Source organism: Pinus tabuliformis, chromosome 9, assembly GCF_031772625.1.
Source record: "Pinus tabuliformis cultivar Carrire ecotype Pingquan chromosome 9, CPIR1, whole genome shotgun sequence".
NCBI lineage: Eukaryota > Viridiplantae > Streptophyta > Pinopsida > Pinales > Pinaceae > Pinus > Pinus tabuliformis.
Genome location: NC_142307.1, coordinates 320,743,157 through 320,769,394, shown reverse-complemented (window position 1 = coordinate 320,769,394; position 26,238 = coordinate 320,743,157). Strand labels below are relative to the sequence as shown.

The following is a 26,238-nucleotide window of genomic DNA, read 5'->3' as shown; positions in this document are numbered from 1 at the left end:
ATCTCCTACCTCTGTCCACTGGAATTCCCTTGCTCTACGTCATCATCATTGTAACGCTTCACAGAGAGGTGGCCACCTGTTTCCTTACAAACTAAGTGTCAGTTCTCTTTGAATGGTTGTTATTTCCATTGCACCAAGATCGCCTGCGAAACTGTTTCCTCTGCCAACTCATCAGTCATGCCAGATCTCAAATCTTATCTGCCGCAGCCTATTTCCATGTCGAATCTGATCATCCATTTGATTGCTTCTCCGCCATTGATCTGGGGCCTCCAGATCCTACGGTCTTCGTCCATATCGGGTGGGTAAGTAGCATGCCCTTTACCTGCGCGATGTGAGCGGATTTCTCTCTCATCTGCCGGACGCGTGTCACCCGTTGTATGGCATCAGGCAGGACTCGGTCGAACCCGCTTACCCCTTGAAGTCATTCCGATATCCTGCCGGTTTTAGCGCAGGGCCCGCCTTTTGAGGAAATCGACGATTTCCATATGGTTTTATACTTTCCTCGTGACCGAGCGCTCAGGGCTTTCCTTCACTGAGGGGGATGCCCTCCGCGTATCATAAACTGCCTCTATTTTTGGATTTGACCTCCAGTTTGCCAATTTGCACCAGCGCGCAGTTACCATGGGCCAACGGTCTGTGCGCTTTGACCGAGGGTCCTTGTTGCTCTGTGCTGACCACAAATTGCCATTGTTTAGAGGTTATTTATGATAAGCTCGACATCCATAGCACTTTGAATCTTCGGTATGAGTTTTACAGAGTTCAAAGAACTATACGAGTGTTTGAGGATCCAATTCGGATCACAAAATCATGGTTTGCTAAAATGTGTAAGGTGGGTTTAGATTAATTGCAATTAAATTAAATTTTCATTCAATTAAAATATTCAATTTAAAAGTTCCAAAAATGCAATTAAGTTAAACAGACTTTACTCATTCAAATAAATTTTCAATTTAAAATTTTGTTTTTACTTTACAAAAATAATTTAAATTGAATATTGGTTAAAAAAACATTTAGCTTATAACCATAATAATAAAAAAATAAATTTAAATAAATGATAAAAAATTAAAAACTTTCTAAATTAAAAATTAAAATAATTAATACAAAACCTTATAATATTTAAAAAATAATATACATATAATTTTTGTTTTAATTTTTTTTTTTTTAAATAGAACATAACATTATTTTTCTTATTTTATATATATAATAAAGAAAAATCTTTTTTTTTTTTAAATTAAATTGATTTTTAAATTTTATGTTTATATATAAAACACATTACTTTAAAACTACATTTTTTATTTTTAAAAAAATTATTATAATAATGATTAAAATAAAAATAAAAAACATTTATATTAAATTAATTTCATTTCATTTTTTTAAACAAACACTTCTAGATACTCTTTAACTGACGGAAAATTAAAATTGAAAAAGCATACCATTGATTATAACCATTCTAAACCAGCAATACAATTTCCTAATAGCATTTAGGTTAAATGAACTCACCAATCTTTTTAAATAAAGAATAGAAAAGAAACCAGTTGTTTTATTTAACTCTCATAATCAAATTATTAAAATTTATGGCCTGTATTGCAAATAGCATCATGATAGATGGCAATATTAAAGATGATTTATGAACTATGTTGCCTATTTTGTTTTGCAGATGGTGTGGGAGCTGCCGGTCGGAGCCGCGTGCTGAAAGCAACCAACCAGGTCGCCACAACCATGTCTTCACATACAATCTCAGCCTATCAAAGCCCAGCAGGTATGCGAGAACCCTATGCATGCTCTCCAGTTTTCTTCCACCTCGCACGCACCCTGGTAGGTCTTACCGCCCATGCACACCTGATGCTCGACGTGCTTCCTCTTAGCCACTTGTCAGCAAACGACTCTTTTCCTCTACATGTTCATCTATAGAATGACACGCTCAATTCCTTTTTCCTCCGGCCTCAAATCCATGAAGCGTCTATAAAACCTCATTTTGTGGTAGAGTTTTTAGCCAGCTTTTCTGGTCGCGCAGGGCTCGGGTGTCTTTTTGCGCTCTGGTTTTGGTCTTGCTGGAGGTACAAGGACGCACTCCCCTCGGCAGGCAGGCACCTGGAAAAGGTCAGTCTTTCTATTCTCTTACAGTTTACAGTTTCTAAGTCTGGATGTTTTTAGAAATTCATAAATGAGATGAAAGTCTGGGTGTTTTTAGAAATACATAAATGAGATGAAAGACTGGATAAAATTTAAGTTTTTTTAGTCTCCGGAGTGAAGTTTTACTTCTGAAGCAGAACAGACACACTGCTCTTTTATTTTTCTCCATCTCTATTCTGGCTCCTGGAATAGTGTTTAAAGTTCGATCAATAGCATAGCAGTCACCGTTTATTTGGACTACTGAAGCACTCCCGGCTTGGCTTTATCCTAAAGAATATAATATGGGTGAAAAGTATGAATTAAAACCCGGCTATCCTCAGTGTCTCTGATCAGAATTGGCCTTAGTCAGCATGTTTTAGATATCTGTTTAGAGTATGGTTTTAGTCAACATGTTCTGGGCAATAATTCACAAATTGAAGAAGTCTGTAGTGATCTACAAGCCCTGTTCAGATTTTCCTATTAAGATAGGTGACTGGTGGTGCATTTTTGAATCTTATTGTTGCTGTATAGTCTGTCAAGATCCACAATCAAGCTGAAAATATGCAGGGTGCTAAATTCTATCACTGAATGCTTGGTAGAATCCTTCGTCAGGGCCGGTCCTGCCATAGCTCACAGAGCCTGCTCCTGAACTCTTACCACCTTTCCGGCATTACTGATTTTCCATTGCAAGAATTTATGTTTCTTGTTACCCTTGGCCTGTAACATAACCTGTTCCCTCTGTTTTTACTGATTTTCCATTGGCAGTTGCATTCCGTAGGCAGTTGTGTTTACTGTCCATTAAAGCTTGCAGATGAATTATGAAGGGAGGACTTCCAAATTCAGAAGAAGTACTTTAAATCTTGCGAATTTAAAAAGATTAGTGCTAAGTAGCTGTACATAGATTAGTGCTAAGTAGCTGTACATGTTTATTATTGATTATCTTTTCCATAGTTGCTCAGCCATGATTATAACAAGTTATTCATCTGGCCACCTTGTGTTAAGCCATTCTTATGTAACCTATTTAGCTTCCAAAATCCTGTATGGGCCAAGGCAGGAGTAAAAAGTCTTCTATTATGCAGGAGGTTTCCAATGTAACCTATTTAGCTTCCAAAATCCTTATTTAGCTTCCAAAATCCTTTATGGGCCAAGGCAGGAGTAAAAAGTCTTCTATTATGGAGGAGGTTTCCATGAATTGATATCAAACTGTAGGGATTTAATGTTTCCATAATCTTTCAAACTGTAGGGATGTAATGTTTCCATAATCTTTCAAACTGTAGGGATCTAATGTTTCTATTAATCTTCCCATGTAGTTAATAGAATGTTTCCATAATCTTCCCATGTCGTTAATAGAATGTGTGGTAATTAATAGAATGTGTGGTAATTAGTATAAATTTATTTTAAATACAGATTTAACATGAACTGAATGTGTGGTAATTAGTATAAATTTATTTTAAATACAGATTTAACATGAACTGAATGTGTGGTAATTAGTATAAATTTATTAGTATAAATTTATTTTAAATACAGATTTAACATGAACTAATAACGACAAACTAAAAAACTAAAAAGGATTAATAACGACAAACTAAAAAACTAAAAAGGATCTGTAGAACTAACGACAAACTAAAAAGGATCTGTAGAACTAACGACAATAGCATATATAATGGGGATATATCGAATAGGCTCGGACAAACTAAAAAACGACAAACTAAGAAGTATCTGTAGAACTAACGACAATAGCATATATAATGGGGATATATCGAATAGGCTCAGACAAACTAAAAAGGATCTGTAGAACTAACGAAAATAACATATATAATGGATATCTCGAGTAGGCTCGGCGATGCGAAGAGACTCTTTCGGGAAAGGCTGGATCAAGTGGTAGCGGTCTCGGGCCTTGAAATATCGATCGACCATTTCGTCCATCGTTTCTTTTATGGCGGCCTTCATTTGAAGGGTCCGCAAGCTTAGGCCCCCACAATTTGAAGGAACGTAGTTGTAGAGTGAAATGTTAGGCTCGCCCCCTCCCATCCCCCCGTTCCTCGCAATTTGAAGGAACGTAGTTGTAGAGTGAAATGTTAGGCTCGCCCCCTCCCATCCCCCCCTACCCCCCCTTCCTCCCCAGTTCTCTGGGCCTCATGATTCTGTGAGAAATTCATTGGCTCTTGCTCTACATTATATATGTCATTTCGATCAAGTTTCGGCACGGCGAAGCGCTTGAGCTCTAGGAACTTTGGGAGAAGCGCTCTCTCGGCGAAACAGCACTCCGTTAGAGCTAATTCCCTCCTAAGTGAGGGTCAGGATGGTCACTTTCTTTCCACCAGATAGAGAAACTAATATCAACTTCGAAATAAAGAATAAGATCAACTTCGAAATCAAGAATAAGTCTTTTTGATATGTCTCTAGGGAAACGAGGGAAACCCTAGATGGTGAGATCTAACCCATCTAATTTTTTCACCTGGAATTTTTTTTTTGAGCCAATATTATTTAAATGTTTTGAATATTTAATGTTTTGAATATTTATTTATTTATTTATTTTCTTTCTACTTTTTTTAATTGTTCTTTATTTTTGGACTTTTAATTTTAATTTTAATTTTTATGGTTCACCATACAAAACTGATACAGAGACTCAGAGTTCTGACACGGTCATTTTAATGAGCATCATACGTGTCATTTTAATGACCATCATACAGAGGATCAGAGTTCTGATTCAGTATCATCCATTTCTGTACCCTTTTTTCTGCTGGAAAATATGATTGATATTGAAAATATAAAAATCACCTGCACAAGTGACACATACCCCGGTAACCTCGCATGTAAAAGTAGGGAGTTAGAATTTTTCATACAAATTACCACAAGTAATTAACCAATTCACAACTCCACAATTCATCATTATCCATTAAATATAATATTTATTAGTACATCAAGTAAATGGCCATCAAGGACAGTAAATTTCGTAACCATTGCATAACCTTTAACCATCACTGTAATAACATAACTGTCTCATGAATCCATGCATCCATTTCTTGATATCCTTAACTATGTTAGATAATCACGTACTAAGACATTATGGTTGTCACATCAAATAAAGAACCATCATCATTAAGGACCCATCATTATCAACAGACACATAAGGCAATCACATCAATCACACCATAGAACACGGATATACCCTGGAAACCCCGTAGGGTGAAAACCAGCAAACGTTTAATCTTATTATTAAACGCTCGTGAGGGTTTTCACCCCTCACTCAATGGTTTATAATGGATTCCATCCCTTAACCATTGTCTTAAAATCTTTACAATGAATGATCATTAAGCCGTCACACAACTAGCTAAAAGCTAATACCATTTACATGTAATCTTTTATTTACATACCGCCACATGCAAAGTTCCTTGTGTCATAATTGTTCTAGCAATGGGCAATACTGCAGCTTGACTTCATTTGCATGGACGAATAATCCTTTTTCCTGCCATAATGTTAAACATCACTTTCCTTGGCACCATCTGCCATCGTTTCCTGTCAATGCAGACATCAACAATCTTGGCAACAAGATTACTTACAATATTATTCAAACAATAATCAACCTTAAAAGAGATCTTTTAATATCTGCTCATGTGCATGAGCAAGCATGTCATAATAACAATCTTGATCTATATGTAGAGATATATTTTCTTTACTAAGAAAATAGCTTGAGTTCTCCTTATACACATTCAAAAACAGATCATGGTGCATGTATAATATTGAAATATGCCAAGTAAAAGGCTTCGGCATACCTAGTTATTAGTAGTCAAGAAAGACAACCAAATAAATTGAGCTTTACCAAGAACCTAACCGTGGAATTTAAATATGTGTTTCCGACTCTATAGATCAACCTTATAACTAAGATCCCATCTTCGATCACAACCATTTATTCCTCGATGCAAGATCTCTTTATCTATCACAGAAAGAATGATAACCGCTACAGCCGCGCACTAGGCTCTCTTAAAAGCAGTAAACAATATCTTCTGCAACTGATCTCCTCTGGATATCTTCTGCAACTGATGTCTTCTGGAGCTGATGCCCTCAGAAGAGAATACATACGTCTCTCTTCTGGAACGGAGGAGAATACATACGTCCGTCTCTAGGCTGTGCATAGGAGAGGTGGCTGTGTCCTGAAGTAATAGATCATCATGCTCATCTTTTTTCAGCGTTCTCATTTCATTCTTCCTTGGAGCCACATCCGCCAACAAGCAAGATGCAATGCATTCCAAATCCTGATCTTTATTGACATGAACATCAGGTTTTCTTATAGCAACCAACGAATATGAACCAGTCGTTCGTCGCCTTTTCTCATACTCAATATCTTGCACAGGAAGAGGAAGCTTCTGGGGACCAGACGAAGCATCGGAAACCAGCGAAGACTCCTCCTCCCTTCCTGTAATGCTTGATGCACGACAGTCATAAATTCGATATCTCTTTGTATCCTTCGTAAACATCGAACTTTCCTTCTGCTTCTCCTCAATATCGTCATCGCTGGTTCTATAATTACTGCTCCAACTATCTACATACTGATCCAAATACATTGTCCATCCGGACTCGGACATCTCAGTTTCCATAGCCACTGCGTCTTCACCTTGCAAATATTGGCACTGAGCAGCAGAGGCAGGTCTCAGTTTTTCAATTGAAGGAGAGATTAACAGTCCCTGCAATTTGTTGTCGATGTTATTACTCGACATACAAGCAAGGGATTGGTTCTCGATACTTCCCAACTCAGAACCTAACATAATGTTGGAGTTCATATGAACAAGTCATGTGCCCAAATTATAGCAGAGCACCTAACACGAGATTCAAATTCATATGAACAGGTCATGTGCCGAACATGTAGCCCCCTCGACCAAGAAAAGAGACTTCATTAATCAGGAAAGGTATCGGTTTCTCCATCCAAGAATCAGTTCCGATCCTAACTGCTAACTATCCCCAGTCATTTCTCTCCTGAACTTTGTAACGGCACTCCTCTCTTTGTTGCCGTGGAGACTCCAGCGGGTTACACATAGCCCACCATCTCCAAAAAAAAATGGATCCTAGGCAGGAGTCGCCATTAAAAAACCATTAAGTTAACGCTTGGCTTAACTAAACGAGTGGCACTGTTTTTACCAAGAAACAATAGGGTACAACCGCCAAATTTATTTGTGGTCAATTTGGCGTTCTCTCATTTTCTCATTTCAACAGGTATACTCGTCTATCGCCAAGTTCTTTCCGCCACGCATATGACATGTGTGGCACCAAACTATCCGACGTGGAATACGTATAACGCCAAACCGAAACTGCAAGCCCCGCCAGAAAATAGCCTGCGAACAGTTTGCACCCGTAAATATCTCATACGGTTTATTATGACACGGTAGGGATGTTACATACTCCCCCCCTTAACAGGAACACCGTCCTCGGTGTTCATCCTTCATTGAGAACTTGAGGTTTTACTCATGGTACCACCATCGAGTCCACACCAAATAGTAATGATATAATCATAAGAAGGATCATTAGTTATAAACATCAATAGTCATAAGCTTTCATAATAAACAATTCTCTGTGTTAACTTACCATAACTTACCATCTTATGCTTGAAAATCATGAATACTTTCATGTAAGCATTTTAGTAGTGGTTGGACAATTCTTCAATCCTCCATGGTGAGTAATTCCTGTAATGTATGACTAACAAATTCAATCGTGTTAGTCCCAATATTCTGAGTCAAATGAGATACTTTTGACTAGCAATCAATTGTGCAATATTAGATGCTTTCTAAATCATAGTACTTTTACAAGTACTTAAAGAGCACTAATACTAATCATCAAATGATAAATCACCGTTCCACGTGTATACTGAACGAATTCTTACTAAAGACATCCGCAAAGTACTTCGAGAAGTACCAAAAGAGCACCTAGCTCTCTAATCATCAAAACAGTCTATCACTGCATCCAGCAAAAACTGTCTTAGCTCCCACTAAGATGTTCACAAAATTAATAATACAATAAAGGAATTAAATTTTCGAATAACTCCTTATTGGACACTAAGCTCATTTCTTGTTAAATGTGCATAATATATTTTACACAACTATATGTAAAATTCATCTTCAACATATCATATAGTTGATTCGTTCATTTCTTTAGCTATGAGAACCATAACAGGCTAAGAATTCCCAACCCATGGGAACTGGTTTCCACAGCCAAATCGAGTCATTTTCACATCCAGACAGTTTCTTTGATAGAGACCTTACCAGGTCTAACATGGAATTCCACTGGCCCACCAGCTCAAGGATTCCAGGGAGAGGAAATCTGGGCAGACAAGTACCATCAACCCCTCCGGGCAGGTAGCTGCCATGAACCCAACTCTGGGCAGACAAGTACCATCAACCCCTCCGGGCAGGTAATTGCCATCAACCCAAGGCATTCCAGCCTTTCACAATCCGGGCAGACAAGTACCATCAACCCCTCCGGGTAGGTAACTGTCATCAACCCAAGGCATTCAAGCCTTTCACAATCCGGGTAGACAAGTACCATCAACCCCTCCGGGCAGGTAACTGTCTTCAACCCAAGGCATTCAAGCCTTTCACAATCCGGGCAGACAAGTACCATCAACCCCTCCGGGCAGGTAACTGTCATCAACCCAAGGCATTCAAGCCTTTCACAATCCGGACAGACAAGTACAATCAACCCTCCAGGCAGGTAACTGTCATCAACCCAACTATCTGCAACTGTCTGGCATGTTAAATTTCTCTTTTATTACTCTTTCTCAAAGTAATTACGCAATGAACCATATAATCATTATCATTACAAAATAAACATGCATGTACACCATGCATTTACACTCATCCCTCATCATGGGTCCACAACATCAAGATTGATGGGAAACATATCCATCATACACATTGTATGCATGCAAATTTTCCAATAACATAATCCATGCATATCATACAACATCATTCTTTCTTATTTATAATTGCAGTTCATATTGCAGCAATTTATGTGATGAGTTTTCTTGTTGCCATTAAGCTACCACTACTTAATCCCATCAGCAACGTTAGTTATAAATATGCATCAGTTAACATGTATTCCATTTCCAAGAATGTTCATGCATACAATATTGTCATGTATAAAAGCATATGCAAATACTCATTAATGTATAAATGTCAACAACAGTTGAGTTAATACTCTCAGCATTCCCAATTTTGCCATAGTCTGTTGTTCCAATTCAAATCATCATTAATGGAGTATTATCCTACGTTTACTATGGCTAGCTTGGGTCATGCATTGTTAATGTAATTAAACATAATCTCTCTAACATACAAGAACATAACTCTTATGTCACAATGACTAATCTTTGTGCATACTATTGCTTATCATATAAGCCCTTCTTTAATGTATGCAACACTTATTCCCTTCACTAGAAGACCACCATCATTTCATATGACAAACCACATACCTCTTTCTTAAAGGAAGTCATTTTAATCCTCATTTCTCTATCATCAGATGTGAGGGTTTCTCAAGATTCCCTTTCCAGAAATTATTAAAGATATCTATCTTTAGGCATAAAAATCAAGATACAAAAACAAGGATTAATTATCCTTTATGCATCAAGTCAAGCAATCAACACAGCTCATCCAACAAGACAATCTCTCCAAGAGATTAATAATTTCAAAGAAGCTAACATGACCCCTTCCTCTAAGTACACACCGACTTACAATTTCAAAGTCACAATAGCTACCATTATGCAACATGTCTTTTCCTGACACAATTACTTTACTTCGATGCACATAGTTCTTTTCGTGAAACAAGTAAGGATTTTGTTTCTTGTATGAACACTATTCTAATGTGTCTTTAAGGAAAGAACCTCTATTTTTATTTTCAAGAAAATTCTCATAAAATCCTGCATCTTCATACATGAAGTATGCATACTCTTTAAGATGAGACTATATTTATGTATATATGTAATATACTCTTTCCTCAAGAATTTAGGGATGAATATCTATGTGCCTAGAAGCACATTCTTAGTTATCTTTGATCATGCATGTAATGCATAATCATTTCACTAGGACTTAGAAACTAACTAGAATCATAATGCAATTAGCGTATATATATATATATATATATACGCTAATTGCATTATGATTCTAGTTAGTTTCTAAGTCCTAGTGAAATGATTATGCATTACATGCATGATCAAAGATAACTAAGAATGTGCCTTGCAGGCTTCTTCATCAACTCCAAAATGCAGTCGTTGGTTCGAGTGCCTTATTACATGGAGGTACAAGGGAAGAAGCAATAGGCAGGCTTCTTCAACAACTCCAAAATGTAGGCGCGGGTTCGAGTGCTTCTAGCCAGGGCCGTGCAGAGGTAGGTTCTGCAGCTTCTAAGGAAGAAAGACAGCCTCAAAGTGCAACCTTGGAAGGACAAGTGAAAGGGCGAGATAAGGAGATGGAAGAAGATATTGTAAATAACGTGAGGGGAGATCTAGTAGCAGACTATGACATCGAGGTTGAAGAAGAAGGCCAGGCAATTGCGGAGTATTTGTCCTTGCTTCTCTCTGCCCGGCAATCAGTTTCACAATGAATGCTCCAAATCTTGGGTACATTATATATATTTCCCAAGAAGCTTTTATCAAATAAAGATACATATTTTAATTCAAGCAAACTTGGCCACCTTCCATGCTATGTCCTCAGGACATTATATACCTCATCCTCTTTTCTCAAGAAGATACTTTAGCTATATTTAGCAAGGATTTTATAGACAAGAGACAAGCATTTCACACACAAGACTCACTTGTAGTCCTACTAGGAGGAACTACTAGTCCTACTAGGAGGAACTACCTGTTTTCTTTACCAAGAAAATCTATAAAAGAACCATTCTTTTATTGCATGCATTCAAATACTTTCTCTACTAAGAATTATATAAAACATTCATACGTGTTCTTCAAGTAAGTGAACAAGACACTTATCTTATCCTTGGATCAACATGCATAACTAACAAGTTAAACCACCCTTACCGGAAGCAATGGCTCTACTTATGCAATTAGAAGCATAATCTCCTAAGTGTCGCATATGCACCAGAGTTACCACTTGATGCTAGATGCAACTAATATCATAACACTATTATGTGACCTTTTCAGAATAATGACTTCAAGGAGACATTACGAAAATCATTAACATCAATACACTATAGTTATCATTTTCCAACTTCTTAAGCATGGTCAAGGGAATACTCACATGCCCATCAAGCGTTATCTAGTCATTAGAGTTTTCTGCAAGATTCTGATACCCAAAGCTTGCTCTATCTGGTCATCACCAGACTTAGCGATTCTTTTTCCCATCTCCGTCTGTCCCTACAGCACGGTCTTCTTCCTTCTCCTTGCTTCCTTTTCCTTTGGAAGCATCTATAGCTGGGGAAGGTAGTTAGAGTTTACTGACAATTGTATTAACACAGGTAGTCTATTTATGAATAATTATCGCATGTAATCATACCAGGAATGGGTCCTCAAAATGTTACCCACTGAACATGCCTCTACCCTTAACTTCACACTGGAATGCAACATGCATAAGAAATCCATCATTCCCATAGTAGAGATAAATTCAACCATCATTAAATCGAGGCTCCAATGGTTTTTATCTCCCAACAAGTAATGATTAACATAAGCACATACCATGCTAATGGATTTCAGTTAATTAGAAGGTAATCATCATTAAAACTATTAGGACATAAGCATATACTATTCATCATGCACTCTCATGGTGAATAAAATTAAGAACTCTTCTCATGCACAACTGGTCTATAGCACCGAGAGAGTAAAAATCTTCATACACACATTCCATGCATGCGACATCAATCAACCTTCACTTGGTTACGAACTGTAACAATCTTAGTCCAATTCAATTAATGCATATACGTTCTATGGGTTAGTCATACAACACTAACCAATCTCAACTACCAATCATCTTCATGCATCCAAGACAAGGCTAAATCAAAAGTTAGTTATGACACTCAAGTCTCGCTGCTTGACTCATTGCATGTTTTTCAATATCTAAAGGGGTTCTTCTAATGTCCTTTTTAAAACAATTTTTCATCCTATTCAAGGATGTTCCCCCTGATTTATATTCATGCATTGGCTCATTAAGTTTCGTTCATTGTAATTTTCAATCTAGTTCAATATATGCATTGTTGTTATTGCCATATGTGCAAATCAAAAGTTGGTAGTTGGTTGTCACTTCTTCAATGAGTGTTCAATATTGTTCTTAAGTGTAATGAGTGTTCAATTTTGTTTGTAAGTGTGACAAAAGTTTCATTGTCTTTTTCCTCATCAGGAATCCAATGTTATGAATGTAGTTAGGCAACAACTTTATTGCTTACTACCCAAAGAAGTTATAGATATGAATCACACATATCATGCCAAAAGTAGTGTACTATGTAAATCAATATGTGAATGATTAAACTCATACCTGAGTTAATGCTCGTTGGTGGCGTACCTTAATTTATTTTCCGCTTACCAATTCCCAAAGGCGGCAGTGCTGCAAACTTGGCTCTGATACCACTTGACACATACCCCGGTAACCTCGCATGTAAAAGTAAGGAGTTAGAATTTTTCATACAAATTACCACAAGTAATTAACCAATTCACAACTCCACAATTCATCATTATCCATTAAATATAATATTTATTAGTACATCAAGTAAATGGCCATCAAGGACAGTAAATTTCATAACCATTGCATAACCTTTAACCATCACTGTAATAACATAACTGTCTCATGAATCCACGCATCCATTTCTTGATATCCTTAACCATGTTAGATAATCATGTACTAAGACATTATGGTTGTCACATCAAATAAAGAACCATCATCATTAAGGACCCATCATTATCAACAGACACATAAGGCAATCACATCAATCACACCATAGAACACGGATATACCCTGGAAACCCCGTAGGGTGAAAACCAGCAAACGTTTAATCTTATTATTAAACGCTCGTGAGGGTTTTCACCCCTCACTCAATGGTTTATAAGGGATTCCATCCCTTAACCATTGTCTTAAAATCTTTACAATGAATTATCATTAAGCTGTCACACAACTAGCTAAAAGCTAATACCATTTACATGTAATCTTTTATTTACATACCGCCACATGCAAAGTTCCTTGTGGCATAATTGTTCTAGCAATGGGCAATACTGCAGCTTGACTTCATCTGCATGGACGAATAATCCTTTTTCCTGCCATAATGTTAAACATCACTTTCCTTGGCACCATCTGCCATCGTTTCCTGTCAATGCAGTCATCAACAATCTTGGCAACAAGATTAGTTACAATATTATTCAAACAATAATCAACCTTTAAAGAGATCTTTTAATATCTACTCATGTGCATGAGCAAGCATGTCATAATAACAATCTTGATCTATATGTAGAGATATATTTTCTTTACTAAGAAAATAGCTTGAGTTCTCCTTATACACATTCACATAACAGATCATGGTGCATGTATAATATTGAAATATGCAAAGTAAAAGGCTTCGGCGTACCTAGTTATTAGTAGTCAATAAAGACAACCAAATAAATTGAGCTTTACCAAGAACCTAACCGTGGAATTTAAATATGTGTTTCCGCCTCTATAGATCAACCTTATAACTAAGATCCCATCTTCGATCACAACCATTTATTCCTTGATGCAAGATCTCTTTATCTATCACAGGAAGAATGATAACCGCTACAGCCGCGCACTAGGCTCTCTTAAAAGCAGTAAACAATATCTTCTGCAACTGATCTCTTCTGGAGCTGATGCCCTCAGAAGAGAACACATACGCCTCTCTTCTGGAACGGAGGAGAATACATACGTCCGTCTCTAGGCTGTGCATAGGAGAGGTGGCTGTGTCCTGAAGTAATAGATCATCATGCTCATCTTTTTTTATCGTTCTCATTTCATTCTTCCTTGGAGCCACATCCGCGAACGAGCAAGATGCAATGCATTCCAAATCCTGATCTTTATTGACATGAACATCAGGTTTTCTTATAGCAACCAATGAATATGAACCAGTCGTTCGCCGCCTTTTCTCATACTCAATATCTTGCACAGGAAGAGGAAGCTGCTGGGGACCAGACGAAGCATCGGAAACCAGCGAAGACTCCTCCTCCCTTCCTGTAATTCTTGATGCACGACAGTCATAAATTCGATATCTCTTTGCATCCTCCGTAAACATCGAACTTTTCTTCTGCTTCTCCTCAATATCGTCATCGCTGGTTCTATACTTATTTCTCCAACTATCTACATACTGATCCAAATACATTGTCCATCCGAACTTGGACATCTCAGTTTCCATGGCCACTGCGTCTTCACCTTGCAAATATTGGCACTGAGCAGCAGAAGCAGGTCTCAGTTTTTCAATTGTAGGAGAGATTAACGGTCCCTGCAAATTGCTGTCCATGTTATTACTCGACATACAGGCAAAGGATTGGTTCTCGATACTTCCCAACTCAGAACCTAACATAATGTTGGAGTTCATATGAACAAGTCATGTGCCCAAATTATAGCAGAGCACCTAACACGAGATTGGAATTCATATGAACAGGTCATGTGCCGAACATGTAGCCCCCTCGACCAAGAAAAGAGACTTCATTAATCAGGAAAGGTATCGGTTTCTCCATCCAAGAATCAGTTCCGATCCTAACTGCTAACTATCCCCAGCCATTTCTCTCCCGAACTTTGTAACGGCACTCCTCTCTCTGTTGCCGTGGAGACTCCAGCGGGTTACACATAGCCCACCATCTCCAAAAAAAACGGATCCTAGGATCCTAGGCAGGAGTTGCCATTAAAAAACCATTAAGTTAACGCTTGGCTTAACTAAACGAGTGGCACTGTTTTTACCAAGAAACAATAGCGTACAACCGCCAAATTTATTTGTGGTCAATTTGGCGTTCTCTCATTTTCTCATTTTAACAGGTATACTCGTCTATCGCCAAGTTCTTTCCGCCATGCATATGACATGTGTGGCACCAAACTATCCGACGTGGAATACATATAACGCCAAACCGAAACTGCAAGCCCCGCCAGAAAATAGCCTGCGAACAGTTTGCACCCGTAAATATCTCATACGGTTTATTATGACGCGGTAGGGATGTTACAACAAGTAAGAATTTTTGTATTTTCAATATAATTTTTTTTTCTGCCCCAGTAAAAAAAATACTGGAAGGGATGATACTGAATCAATATCTATTGGTCAAATTTCAATAGGTAAAGTAATCCCCAAGAAATTCAATATCTATTAGATGATACTGAGTCAATATCTATTGGTCAAATTTCAATAGGTAAAGTAATCCCCAAGAAATTCAATATCTATTAGTCAAATTTCAATAGGTAAATTAATCCCCAAGAAAACGAAGTAACAATTGGTGGGATGCAGTGTTTGGAATTTGGATTTCTCTTTACCCATCATACAATTTTTTTTTTACGTTTTGGGTTCTTATTCTTCCCGTCAAGAAACTTTATATTAAAAATTTTGCCCCGTTATATTAAAAAATTTTCCCTTCAAGAGTGATGTTCTCATAATAAATGAACCCTTCACTAATAAAGTTTTGATTAAAAAATTACCATTCAATGAATAATTATGTTGAAAATTTTCATATATTAAAAAATTACCATTTAATAAATAATTATGTTGAAAATTTTCATATATTTATCGTAATTTTCAAAGGCGATTAACACTCATACATAATTTAGCCAATAATCTTTTTAAAAACAAAAAATAATTTTTGTTTTTATCACTGTCGGTTGAAGTTTTAACAGATTTATTCGCTGTAAAATACGTTTAAAAACCCAGAAGTTTTTTGAAAACCAAAAGAAACTTTCAGTGGAATGACAGATTTATTCGCTGTAAAATAAGTTTAAAAACCCAGAAGTTTTTTGAAAACCAAAAGAAACTTTCAGTGGAATGTCAATTTCCAGGCCAAGAAACCATATTCTGCATAATGATAAACCCTTGTTTTAAAAGGTTGTGAGCAGTTACACATACAAATCTCTTGTGAAATAAAAAATTAAATTACTTATTAAATAAAAAATTAAAACGTAGCAGCAATCAAACCCATAGTGTTTGAAGAAAAAAAATTCAACCACTAACCTGAAGCGCAAATTTGCAGTTTCCTGGCAGTTTCCTTGGAGTCAATCTTGAACTGGGTGTGGAAAAATAAGAAGAGCAAGTAAAGACGAGGGAAATGGTTAAGGAATAGGTTTGAGCTAAGATGTGAAGACTTAGAAGAGGATGGAAGCATTGAAATGGAAAAATAAGAAGAGCAAGTAAAGACAAGTGCAATGGTTAAGGAAGAGGTTTGAGCTAAGATGTGAAGACTTAGAAGCGGATGGAAGCACTCGAATGGAAAAATAAGAAGAACAAGTAAAGACAAGGGTAATCAAATTAAGGAAGTTGCTATATATTGAAATCCTCATATCTATATTAATATTTATTTGAAGAAGAAGTAAAGATAAAGGCATATCAAATTAAGGAAGTTGCTATATATTGAAATCCTCATATCTATATTAATATTTATTTGAAGAAGAAGTAAAGACAAAGGCATATCAAATTAAGGAAGTTGTTCTATGTTGAAATCCTCATATCTACATTAATATTTATTTGAACTTTGATTTTGAATATTAATCTATATAGTTAAACTTTTAAATTTTCTTAGCATTTCAACATCTTAATAATATTGTTAAATCTTACTTATAATTGTAATCTTAAATTTGAAATATTTTTTTTTTTATAGAATTATCAACATTTTATTAGATCCTCATATATATATAAAAAAAAAAAAACATAATATATAACAATTCCATATTTTTCGAACCACTCCCTATTTTCTCTAAAGCAAAATATATTTATATAATTTAGGTTGATTATTATTTTCTATATACTATTTATAAACTATATATATATATATATATATATATATATATATATATATATATATATATATATATATATATATATATATATATATATATATATATATATAATATATATATATATATATATATATATATATATATATATATATATATATATTATATTTAATAGTATATAAATAAATCATATATATTATAATTTTTATATAAAATTAATAAAAAATAAGTTTCAATTATTACAATTAAAAAAAATAATTAAAACAATAAAGTCAATATTAAAAATAAATAAAACACTAATATATGTAAAGTTCAAATCGAAATTCCAACCCTGGTGGAAGTATTCAATGTAGTTAAAATCTTGTAGTTTCAAAATAATCTGCTAGCGCTATAATTCTAAACCGTGGGAGATGGTTTATCTGAATAAATCTATTACAGCTCTATTAAAAACACAATGCGTAACTACAAGTGCACATGAGTTTGGGGAAATTGACCTGACTACCTGTAACCAGAAATTGAAAAACACATCGTAAGAGCTTCACGGTTGAATAAAAGTGTCGTGCACAACATCCATATAAAGTAGCCACTATAAACGAAGAACCATTATAGATAATCAACGTGGGAAGGCGCTAAAAGGCCATGGGTTTTTCGAAAATGTACACACATAGCACATGAAGTGAGCTAGCAGATTCCAGACTAATACGCAAGGAGTCCTTAGGAGATTTTGCATCCAAAATACCTCATCGAGATTGGGTAGTTTTGTTTAGATTGGTATCTTGGTGATTCCCTCACATGGTAGGTTGAAACTTCGAATCCAATTTTGAACATATAAACAAGATGCATTATTGAAATGAGTTTATTTTGTCCTGATTTTTTCCATATCTTGCATGCTTTGGAGAGAAAAGTAACAAATCCCATTGAACCAAAATGAATATTAGGTGTGTATCCCATGGATTCTTATCCATATCCTGCATGGTTTGAACAGAGAAGTAGTGAATCCCATTGAACCAAAACAAATTTTAGGTCTGTAGCCCATGGATTGTCCCCATTTAGTTGTAGCTAAACCATTTAAGGCTTTTATAGAAAGATAATTTCCATCACTAAATTTCCTAATAAAAGTTTTGCTAGAGTATTTGAGGATGGTCCCTTGAATCTCCTCACAATGGATATCTACAATTGTGTTTCTTGGTCCCTTATTTATGAAATGTGTTCGATTTTTTTTCATTTTTTTGGTAGGAAAGGTTGCCATATGAAGGTTGAAAGGAAAGAAAGTTAGGTATGGAGGGGCCTTCCTAGTTATATAGGTTATGCAATAAGTTTACAGGTAGAGTGAGAGAATAGTAAAGAGCAAGTAAATATTTTGGAATAGAGGATGTCAACATAAGAATCTATATATTTTTAAAAGGCAACATATACAAAAGGAGGGAATCTAGAGGTAGGTAAGTGGATGACATTGATTGCGTCTTTTGTGTCTCCGATGTGTCACATCGAAGGGATATATTGATTCAGGGATGCTAGGTATGACATGTGGGATTTGATAAGGAATTATTAGGTGGGAGGTGTAGTAGACACTAATGATGGGATGGAGGGAAGGAATGAGGGTTTCCATAGTCAGGAAACTATTGGGTGTGTGTTATATTCTTCGCACGACAACTCCCATGTGTTGTATGTTGTGATAGGTGTTGGGGGGGGGTTTCATTTTGCATGGGTAAGCAAAAACCCCTCTGCATGGGGGTTTGAGGGAAACACCTCTAAAAAATTTGGGCACTTTTTTACATCATTTTATAGTGATTTTGTGGCACCCGGATGTTCTAGTCCAAGATTTTATAGTTTCGGCTAAGGAACTATGGTTGTATTCAAATCTAGGATAAATGGATTGAAAATTTATCAATGTCGTGGGACACATACACATTGTGATATTATAAAGTTGAATATATACTGAAAAATCTTTCTAGTTTTCTTGCTTTGGGTTTCCGAGGTCAAATCTTTGTATTAATGTGTGTGTTTGCCATTACATCTTTTCTGTTTATTAAGAATTTGTTTGCAACAATTATTTGAAAAGGGTTAAAATCTACATGAACTAAGGTATTCAGGTGACCATGGGTATAGGAATTAGAGCTCCTCCATTAATGCATATAATTATCTTTCATCCATCCAACTTAATTAAATAATCTAAATAAAACTAATTTTTTTAAAAGAAAAATTTCCAAAGGATTTTTTTTTCAACAAGAATCACCTTTGTACAATGACCTCACTTTAGCTAGTGCAAGTATCAACATCATTTGGTGTATAGGAAATCCAAACATGAAGAAAAATAAGTCTTCCCTAAGACACAACACCTTATAGTCTTATCAAAACCCGAGCAATGCCTTGGCAACCCCACATATGCAAAGAAAGGAGCACACTCTAACTCATAAGGTGACTTAAGAGTCTTGACTCCCACCTAAGAGATCATGAGACCACTAACCACTTTGATAGTTAGAGGCGGTGTTATATCATACTCAAGGAAAATAAAACTCCATATAGTTAAAACACTTTTAAATAATCAATGATTTTAAATGATAGTTGATGCTACTAGAAAACAAATGATTCCACTAAAAGTAGCCTAAATAATGAGCATAATGGATAGTAACCTTTTTTTGTAGATACTGTCTAGGCTAAAACCACATACTGGTCCTCGAGTAAGATCTAAAGTTGCTTTTGATTGGCTAAGATTTCATTTTCCTCAAATGTAAGGAAAAAGGTTAGTGGACCCAAACAAAAAGACATCTCACAAGAGTGAAATTTGTGCCCTTATGAACCACCAATAAATATGTCATGAAATATGATTTTTCTTGAATAAAGATGATGAATCAAAACATAGTCTTAATAAAAATCACTAATAGATTAAGTTAGAATCGATTTTATCATCTTAAAACTAAATAAAATAAAAACATTTTAATACAATTTCTAACATTAAGTTATAACTCTTCCTCAAATATATGAAATAGAGTAACAAGAAATATATATATATATATATATATATATATATATATATATATATATATATACACCATGTGACCCAATAAAAATTATTATATTCCAAAATAACCTTAAATCAACCCATATTAATTAATAAAATGACATTCTGAATAACAACATAGATCACAAAAAAAAAGTTGAAATCAATAACTACCAATAACTCAATTGACTCGCAATAGGTTTCGCATATCTCGAAAATAAAAGACATTGGGAAAAACCCAATAAAGTGAAAACATCAGTAATGTGACCGTAACATATAAACCCTGGCATTTTGGTTCTACTACTATTTATAAAACCCGACTCTTTGATATATATATGTGGGTTTCCAGCATAATAGTAGGTTTGAGGTGGGGCGGAGGTGTACATCAACATCGTTGGATTGGGAACTTCCAATGAACAGAGGTCTCTTCGAGTGATGAAGCTTTAATAACTTAGACACAGGAAGGGTTCGGACTAGCGCAAGGAGCACAGCTGAGCAATGAGGCTCGAGAAGTGTTGGTTTTGTTCATCTACAATTTATCCCGGACATGGGATCTAATTCGTGCGCAATGATTGCAAGGTACTTTCCATTTTCATTTAACCCTTCCATTTATCAATGAGTTAAGATTGATGAAATGTGCAGGTTTAATTTTTTGATGGAAAAATGGATTTAAATAATAGCCCATCGGAAGAGGCCATCTCCAGTCAGAGTGCCTAAACCCCAAAAGTCTTATTCAAAGACTCATTTTCGGATTTGTTATGAGCCTTAGCTCACTTAGGACTCTTTGCGTATTAGTCTGGCATCTGCTATCTCACATCATGTGCTATGTGTGCACATTTTCGAAAAACCCCTGGCCTTTTACCGCCTTCCCACATTGATTATCTATAATGGTGCTTCGTTTATAATGCCTACTTTATATGGATGTTGTGCATGACACTTTTATTCAACCGTGAAGCTCTTACGATGTGTTTTTCAATTTTTGGTTATAGGAAGTCAGGTCAATTTCCCCAAACTCATATGCACTTGTAGTTACGCATTGTGTTTTCAACAGAGCTGTAACAAATTTATTCAGATAAACCATCTCCCACGATTTAGATTTATAGCGCTAGCAGATTATTTTGAAACTACAGGATTTTAACTGCATTGAATACTACCTTGCTTGGTTCAAGGACTTACAACTGTTACTTGAGAAGTCTTTCACCTTTACTAAACCTTGATTGTCAGTCTCATGCTTGAGGCCTAAAAATTCTTCCTTTAGTAGTTTAGGTTCTTGATGCCATTTGTCCTCCCAGAAAAGTGCCAGATCTCCCTCTCTGATTTTCAAGTAACAGTTGTAAGTCCTTGAACCAAGCAAGGTAGTATTCAATGCAGTTAAAATCCTGTAGTTTCAAAATAATCTGCTAGCGCTATAAATCTAAACCGTGGGAGATGGTTTATCTGAATAAATCTGTTACAGCTCTGTTAAAAACACAATGCGTAACTATAAGTGCACATGAGTTTGGGGAAATTGACCTGACTACCTGTAACCAGAAATTGAAAAACACATCGTAAGAGCTTCACGGTTGAATAAAAGTGTCGTGCACAACATCCATATAAAGTAGCCACTATAAATGAAGAACCATTATAGATAATCAACGTGGGAAGGCGGTAAAAGGCGATGGGTTTTTCGAAAATGTGCACACATAGCACATGAATTGAGCTAGCAGATGCCAGACTAATATGCAAAGAGTCCTTAGGAGATTTTGCATCCAAAATACCTCATCTATATTGGGTAGTTTTGTTTAGATTGGTATCTTGGTGATTCCCTCACATGGTAGGTTGAAACTTCGAATCCAATTTTGAAAATATAAACAAGATGCATTATTGAAATGAGTTTATTTTGTCCTGAGTTTTTCCATATCTTGCATGCTTTGGAGAGAAAAGTAACAAATCCCATTGAACCAAAATGAATATTAGGTGTGTATCCCATGGATTCTTATCAATATCCTGCATGGTTTGAACAGAAAAGTAGTGAATCCCATTGAACCAAAATAAATTTTAGGTCTGTAGCCCATGGATTGTCCCCATTTAGTTGTAGCCAAACCATTTAAGGCTTTTATAGAAAGATAATTTCCATCACTAAATTTCCTAATAAAAGTTTTGCTAGAGTATTTGAGGATGGTCCCTTGAATCTCCTCACAATGGATATCTACAATTGTGTTTCTTGGTCCCCTCTTTATGAAATGTGTTCGATTTTTTTCATTTTTTTGGTAGGAAGGGTTGCCATAGGAGGGTTGAAAGGAAATAAAGTTAGGTATGGAGCGGCCTTCCTAGTTATATAGGTTATGCATTAAGTTTATAGGTAGAGTGAGAGAATAGTAAAGAGAAGTAAAGATTTTGGAATAGAGGATGTCAACATAAGAATCTATATATTTTTAAAAGGCAACATATACAAAAGAAGGGAATCTAGAGGTAGGTAAGTGGATGACATTGATTTCGTCTTCTGTGTCTCCGATGTGTCAGATCGAAGGGATAGATTGATTCAGGGATGCTAGGTATGACATGTGGGATTTAATAAGGAATTATTAGGTGGGAGGTGTAGTAGACCCTAATGATGGGATGGAGGGAAGGAATGAGGGTTGCCATAGTCAGGAAACTATTGGGTGTGTTATATTCTTTGCACGACAACTCCCATGTGTTGTATGTTGTGATAGGTGTTGGGGGGGGTTCATTTTGCATGGGTAAGCAAAAACCCCTCTGCATGGGGGTTTGAGGGAAACACCTCTAAAAAATTTGGGCACTTTTTTACATCATTTTATAGTGATTTTGTGGCACCTGGATGTTCTAGTCCAAGATTTTATAGTTTCAGCTAAGGAACTATGCTTGTATTCGAATCTAGGATAAATGGATTGACAATTTATCGATGTCGTGGGACACACACACACACATATTGTGACATTATAAAGTTGAATATATACTGAAAAGTCTTTCTAGTTTTCTTGCTTTGGGTTTCCGAGGTCAAATCTTTGTATTAATGTGTGTGTTTGCCATTACATCTTTTCTGTTTATTAAGAATTTGTTTGCAACAATTATTTGAATAGGGTTAAAATCTACATGAACTAGGGTATTCAGGTGACCATGGGTATAGGAATTAGAGCTCCTCCATTAATGCATATAATTATCTTTCATCCATCCAACTTAATTAAATAATCTAAATAAAACTAATTTTTTTAAAAGAAAAATTTCCAAGGATTTTTTTTTCAACAAGAATCACCTTTGTACAATGACCTCACTTTAGCTAGTGCAAGTATCAAGATCATTTGGTGTATAGGAAATCTAAACATGAAGAAAAATAAGTTTTCCCTAAGACAAAACACCTTATAGTCTTATCAAAACCCGAGCAATGCCTTGGCAACCCCACATATGCAAAGAAAGGAGCACACTCTAACTCATAAGGAGACTTAAGAGTCTTGACTCCCACCTAAGAGATCATGAGACCACTAACCACTTTGATAGTTAGAGGCGGTGTTATATCATACTCAAGGCAAATAAAACTCCATATAGTTAAAACACTTTTAAATAATCATAATAAAATGATTTTAAATGATGGTTGATGCTACTAGAAAACAAATGATTCCACTAAAAGTAGCCTAAATAATGAGCATAACAGATAGTAACCTTTTTTTGTAGATATTGTCTAGGCTAAAACCACATACTGGTCCTTAAGTAAGATCTAAAGTTGCTTTTGATTGGCTAAGATTTCATTTTCCTCAAATGTAAGGAAAAAGGTTAGTGGACCCAAACCAAAAGACATCTCACAAGAGTGAAATTTGTGCCCTTATGAACCACCAATAAATATGTCATGAAGTATTATTTTTCTTGAATAAAACATAGTCTTAATAACAATCACTAATAGATTAAGTTATAATCAATTTTATCATCTTAAAACTAAATAAAATAAAAACATTTTAATACAATTTCTAACATTAACTTATAACTCTTCCTCAAATATATGAAATAGAGTAACATGTGAAAGAAAAAAAAAATAAAAAAATAAAATATATATATATATATATATGTATATGTATACCATGTGACCCACTAAAAATTATTATATTCCAAAATAACCTTAAATCAACCCATATTAATTAATAACACTACTAATAATATGATTAATGAAAATGACATTCTAAATAACAACATAGATCACAAAAAAATAACAACATAGATCACAAAAAAAAAAGCTGAAATCAATAACTACCAATAACTCAATCAACTCGCAATAGGTTTCGCATATCTCGAAAATAAAAACCTTGGGAAAAACAAATTAAAGTGAAAACATCAGTAATGTGACCGGAACATATAAACCCTGGCATTTTGGTTCTCCTTCTATCTATAATACCCGACATCCCTGATATATATACGTTGATTTCCAGCATAATAGTAGGTTTGAGGTGGGGTGGAGGTGTACGTCAACATCGTTGGATTGGGAACTTCCAATGAATGGAGGTCTCTTCGAGTGATGAAGCTTTAATAACTTAGACACAGGAAGGGTTCGAACTATCGCAAGGAGCACAGACGAGCAATGAGGCTCGAGAAGTGTTGGTTTTGTTCATCTACAATTTATCCCGGACATGAGATCCAATTCGTGCGCAATGATTGCAAGGTACTTCCCATTTTCATTTAACCCTTCTAATTATCAGTGAGTTAATATTGATGAAACGCGAAGGGTTAATTTTCTGATGGAAAAATGGATTTAAATAGTAGCCCATCCGAAGAGGCCATCTCCAGTCGGAGTGCCTAAACCCCAAAAGTCTTATTCAAAGACTCTTTTTCGGATTTGTTATGAGCCATATCTCACTCAGGACTCCTTGCGTATTAGTCTGGCATCTGCTAGCTCACTTCATGTACTATGTGTGCACATTTTCGAAAAACCCATGGCCTTTTATCGCCTTCCCACGTTGATTATCTATAATGGTTCTTCGTTTATAGTGGATACTTTATATGGATGTTGTGCACGACACTTTTATTCAACCGTGAAGCTCTTGCGATGTGTTCTTCAATTTCTGGTTACAGGTAGTCAGGTCAATTTCCCCAAACTCATGTGCACTTGTAGTTACACATTGTGTTTTTAACAGAGTTGTAACAGATTTATTCAGATAAACCATCTCCCACGGTTTATATTTATAGCGCTAGCAGATTATTTTGAAACTACAGGATTTTAACTGCATTGAATACTACCTTGCTTGGTTCAAGGACTTACAACTGTTACTTGAAAATCAGAGAGGGAGATCTGGCACTTTTTTGGGAGGACAAATGGCAACAAGAACCTAATCTACTAAAGGAAGAATTTTTAGGCCTCAAGCATGAGACTAAAAATCAAGGTTTAGTAAAGGTGAAAGACTTCTCAAGTAATAGTTGTAAGTCCTTGAACCAAGCAAGGTAGTATTCAATGCAGTTAAAATCCTGTAGTTTCAAAATAATCTGCTTGCGCTATAAATCTAAACCGTGGGAGATGGTTTATCTGAATAAATCTGTTATAGCTCTGTTGAAAACACAATGTGCAGTGAGCCTCATTTCTCGGTAGTGCTCCTTGCGCTAGTCCGAACCCTTCCTATGTCTAATTTATTAAAGCTTCATCACTCGAAGAGACCTTCGTTCATTGGAAGTTCCCAATCCAATGACGTTGATGTACACCTCCGCCCCACCTCAAACCTACTATTATGCTGGAAACACTATATATATATATATATATATATATATATATATATATATATATATATATATATATATATATATATATATATATATATATATATCAAAGAGTCAGGTTTTATAAACAGTAGTAGAGTCGGGCTTTTCCCAATGTCTTTTATTTTCGAGATATGCGAAACCTATTGCGAGTCAATTGAGTTATTGGTAGTTATTGATTTCAGCTTTTTTTTTGTGATCTATGTTGTTATTCAGAATGTCATTTTCATTAATCATATTATTAGTAGTGTTATTAATTAATATGGGTTGATTTAAGGTTATTTTGGAATATAATAATTTTTATTGGGTCACATGCTATATATATATATATATATATATATATATATATATATATATAGATATAGATATAGATATATATTCTTCCACATTTTACTCTATTTCATATATTTGAGGAAGAGTTATAAGTTAATGTTAGAAATTGTATTAAAATGTTTTTATTTTGTTTAGTTTTAAGATGATAAA

The 26,238-nt window shown here is 35.4% G+C and overlaps 2 protein-coding genes and 1 long non-coding RNA gene across 3 annotated transcripts in view; 1 reads left to right on the top strand and 2 right to left on the bottom strand.

Moving 5' to 3' along the window:
• Positions 1 to 1,912: 1,912 nt before the first annotated feature.
• The window catches only part of LOC149148517 (uncharacterized), a 208,323-nt gene continuing 183,997 nt past the window's right edge, over positions 1,913 to 26,238 (top strand). The window contains exon 1 of the long non-coding RNA XR_016263098.1: positions 1,913 to 2,097. This is a non-coding gene — a long non-coding RNA (uncharacterized LOC149148517). The remainder of the gene's footprint in view (positions 2,098 to 26,238) is intronic.
• LOC149148520 (uncharacterized) lies at positions 6,084 to 6,893 on the bottom strand. The gene has a single exon (XM_089439064.1). It carries the CDS (start codon positions 6,888 to 6,890, stop codon positions 6,084 to 6,086), a length of 807 nt encoding a protein of 268 aa, XP_089295190.1. The 5' UTR covers positions 6,891 to 6,893.
• On the bottom strand, positions 13,855 to 14,637 carry LOC149148519 (uncharacterized). Its single transcript, XM_089439058.1, has one exon. The coding sequence runs from the start codon at positions 14,632 to 14,634 to the stop codon at positions 13,855 to 13,857; it is 780 nt and encodes a 259-aa protein (XP_089295184.1). The 5' UTR covers positions 14,635 to 14,637.

Bases quoted from the DNA above. Each gene is read 5' to 3' on its own strand.
- LOC149148519 (XM_089439058.1), bottom strand. From the start codon at position 14,634: ATGAACTCCAACATTATGTTAGGTTCTGAGTTGGGAAGTATCGAGAAC.
- LOC149148520 (XM_089439064.1), bottom strand. From the start codon at position 6,890: ATGAACTCCAACATTATGTTAGGTTCTGAGTTGGGAAGTATCGAGAAC.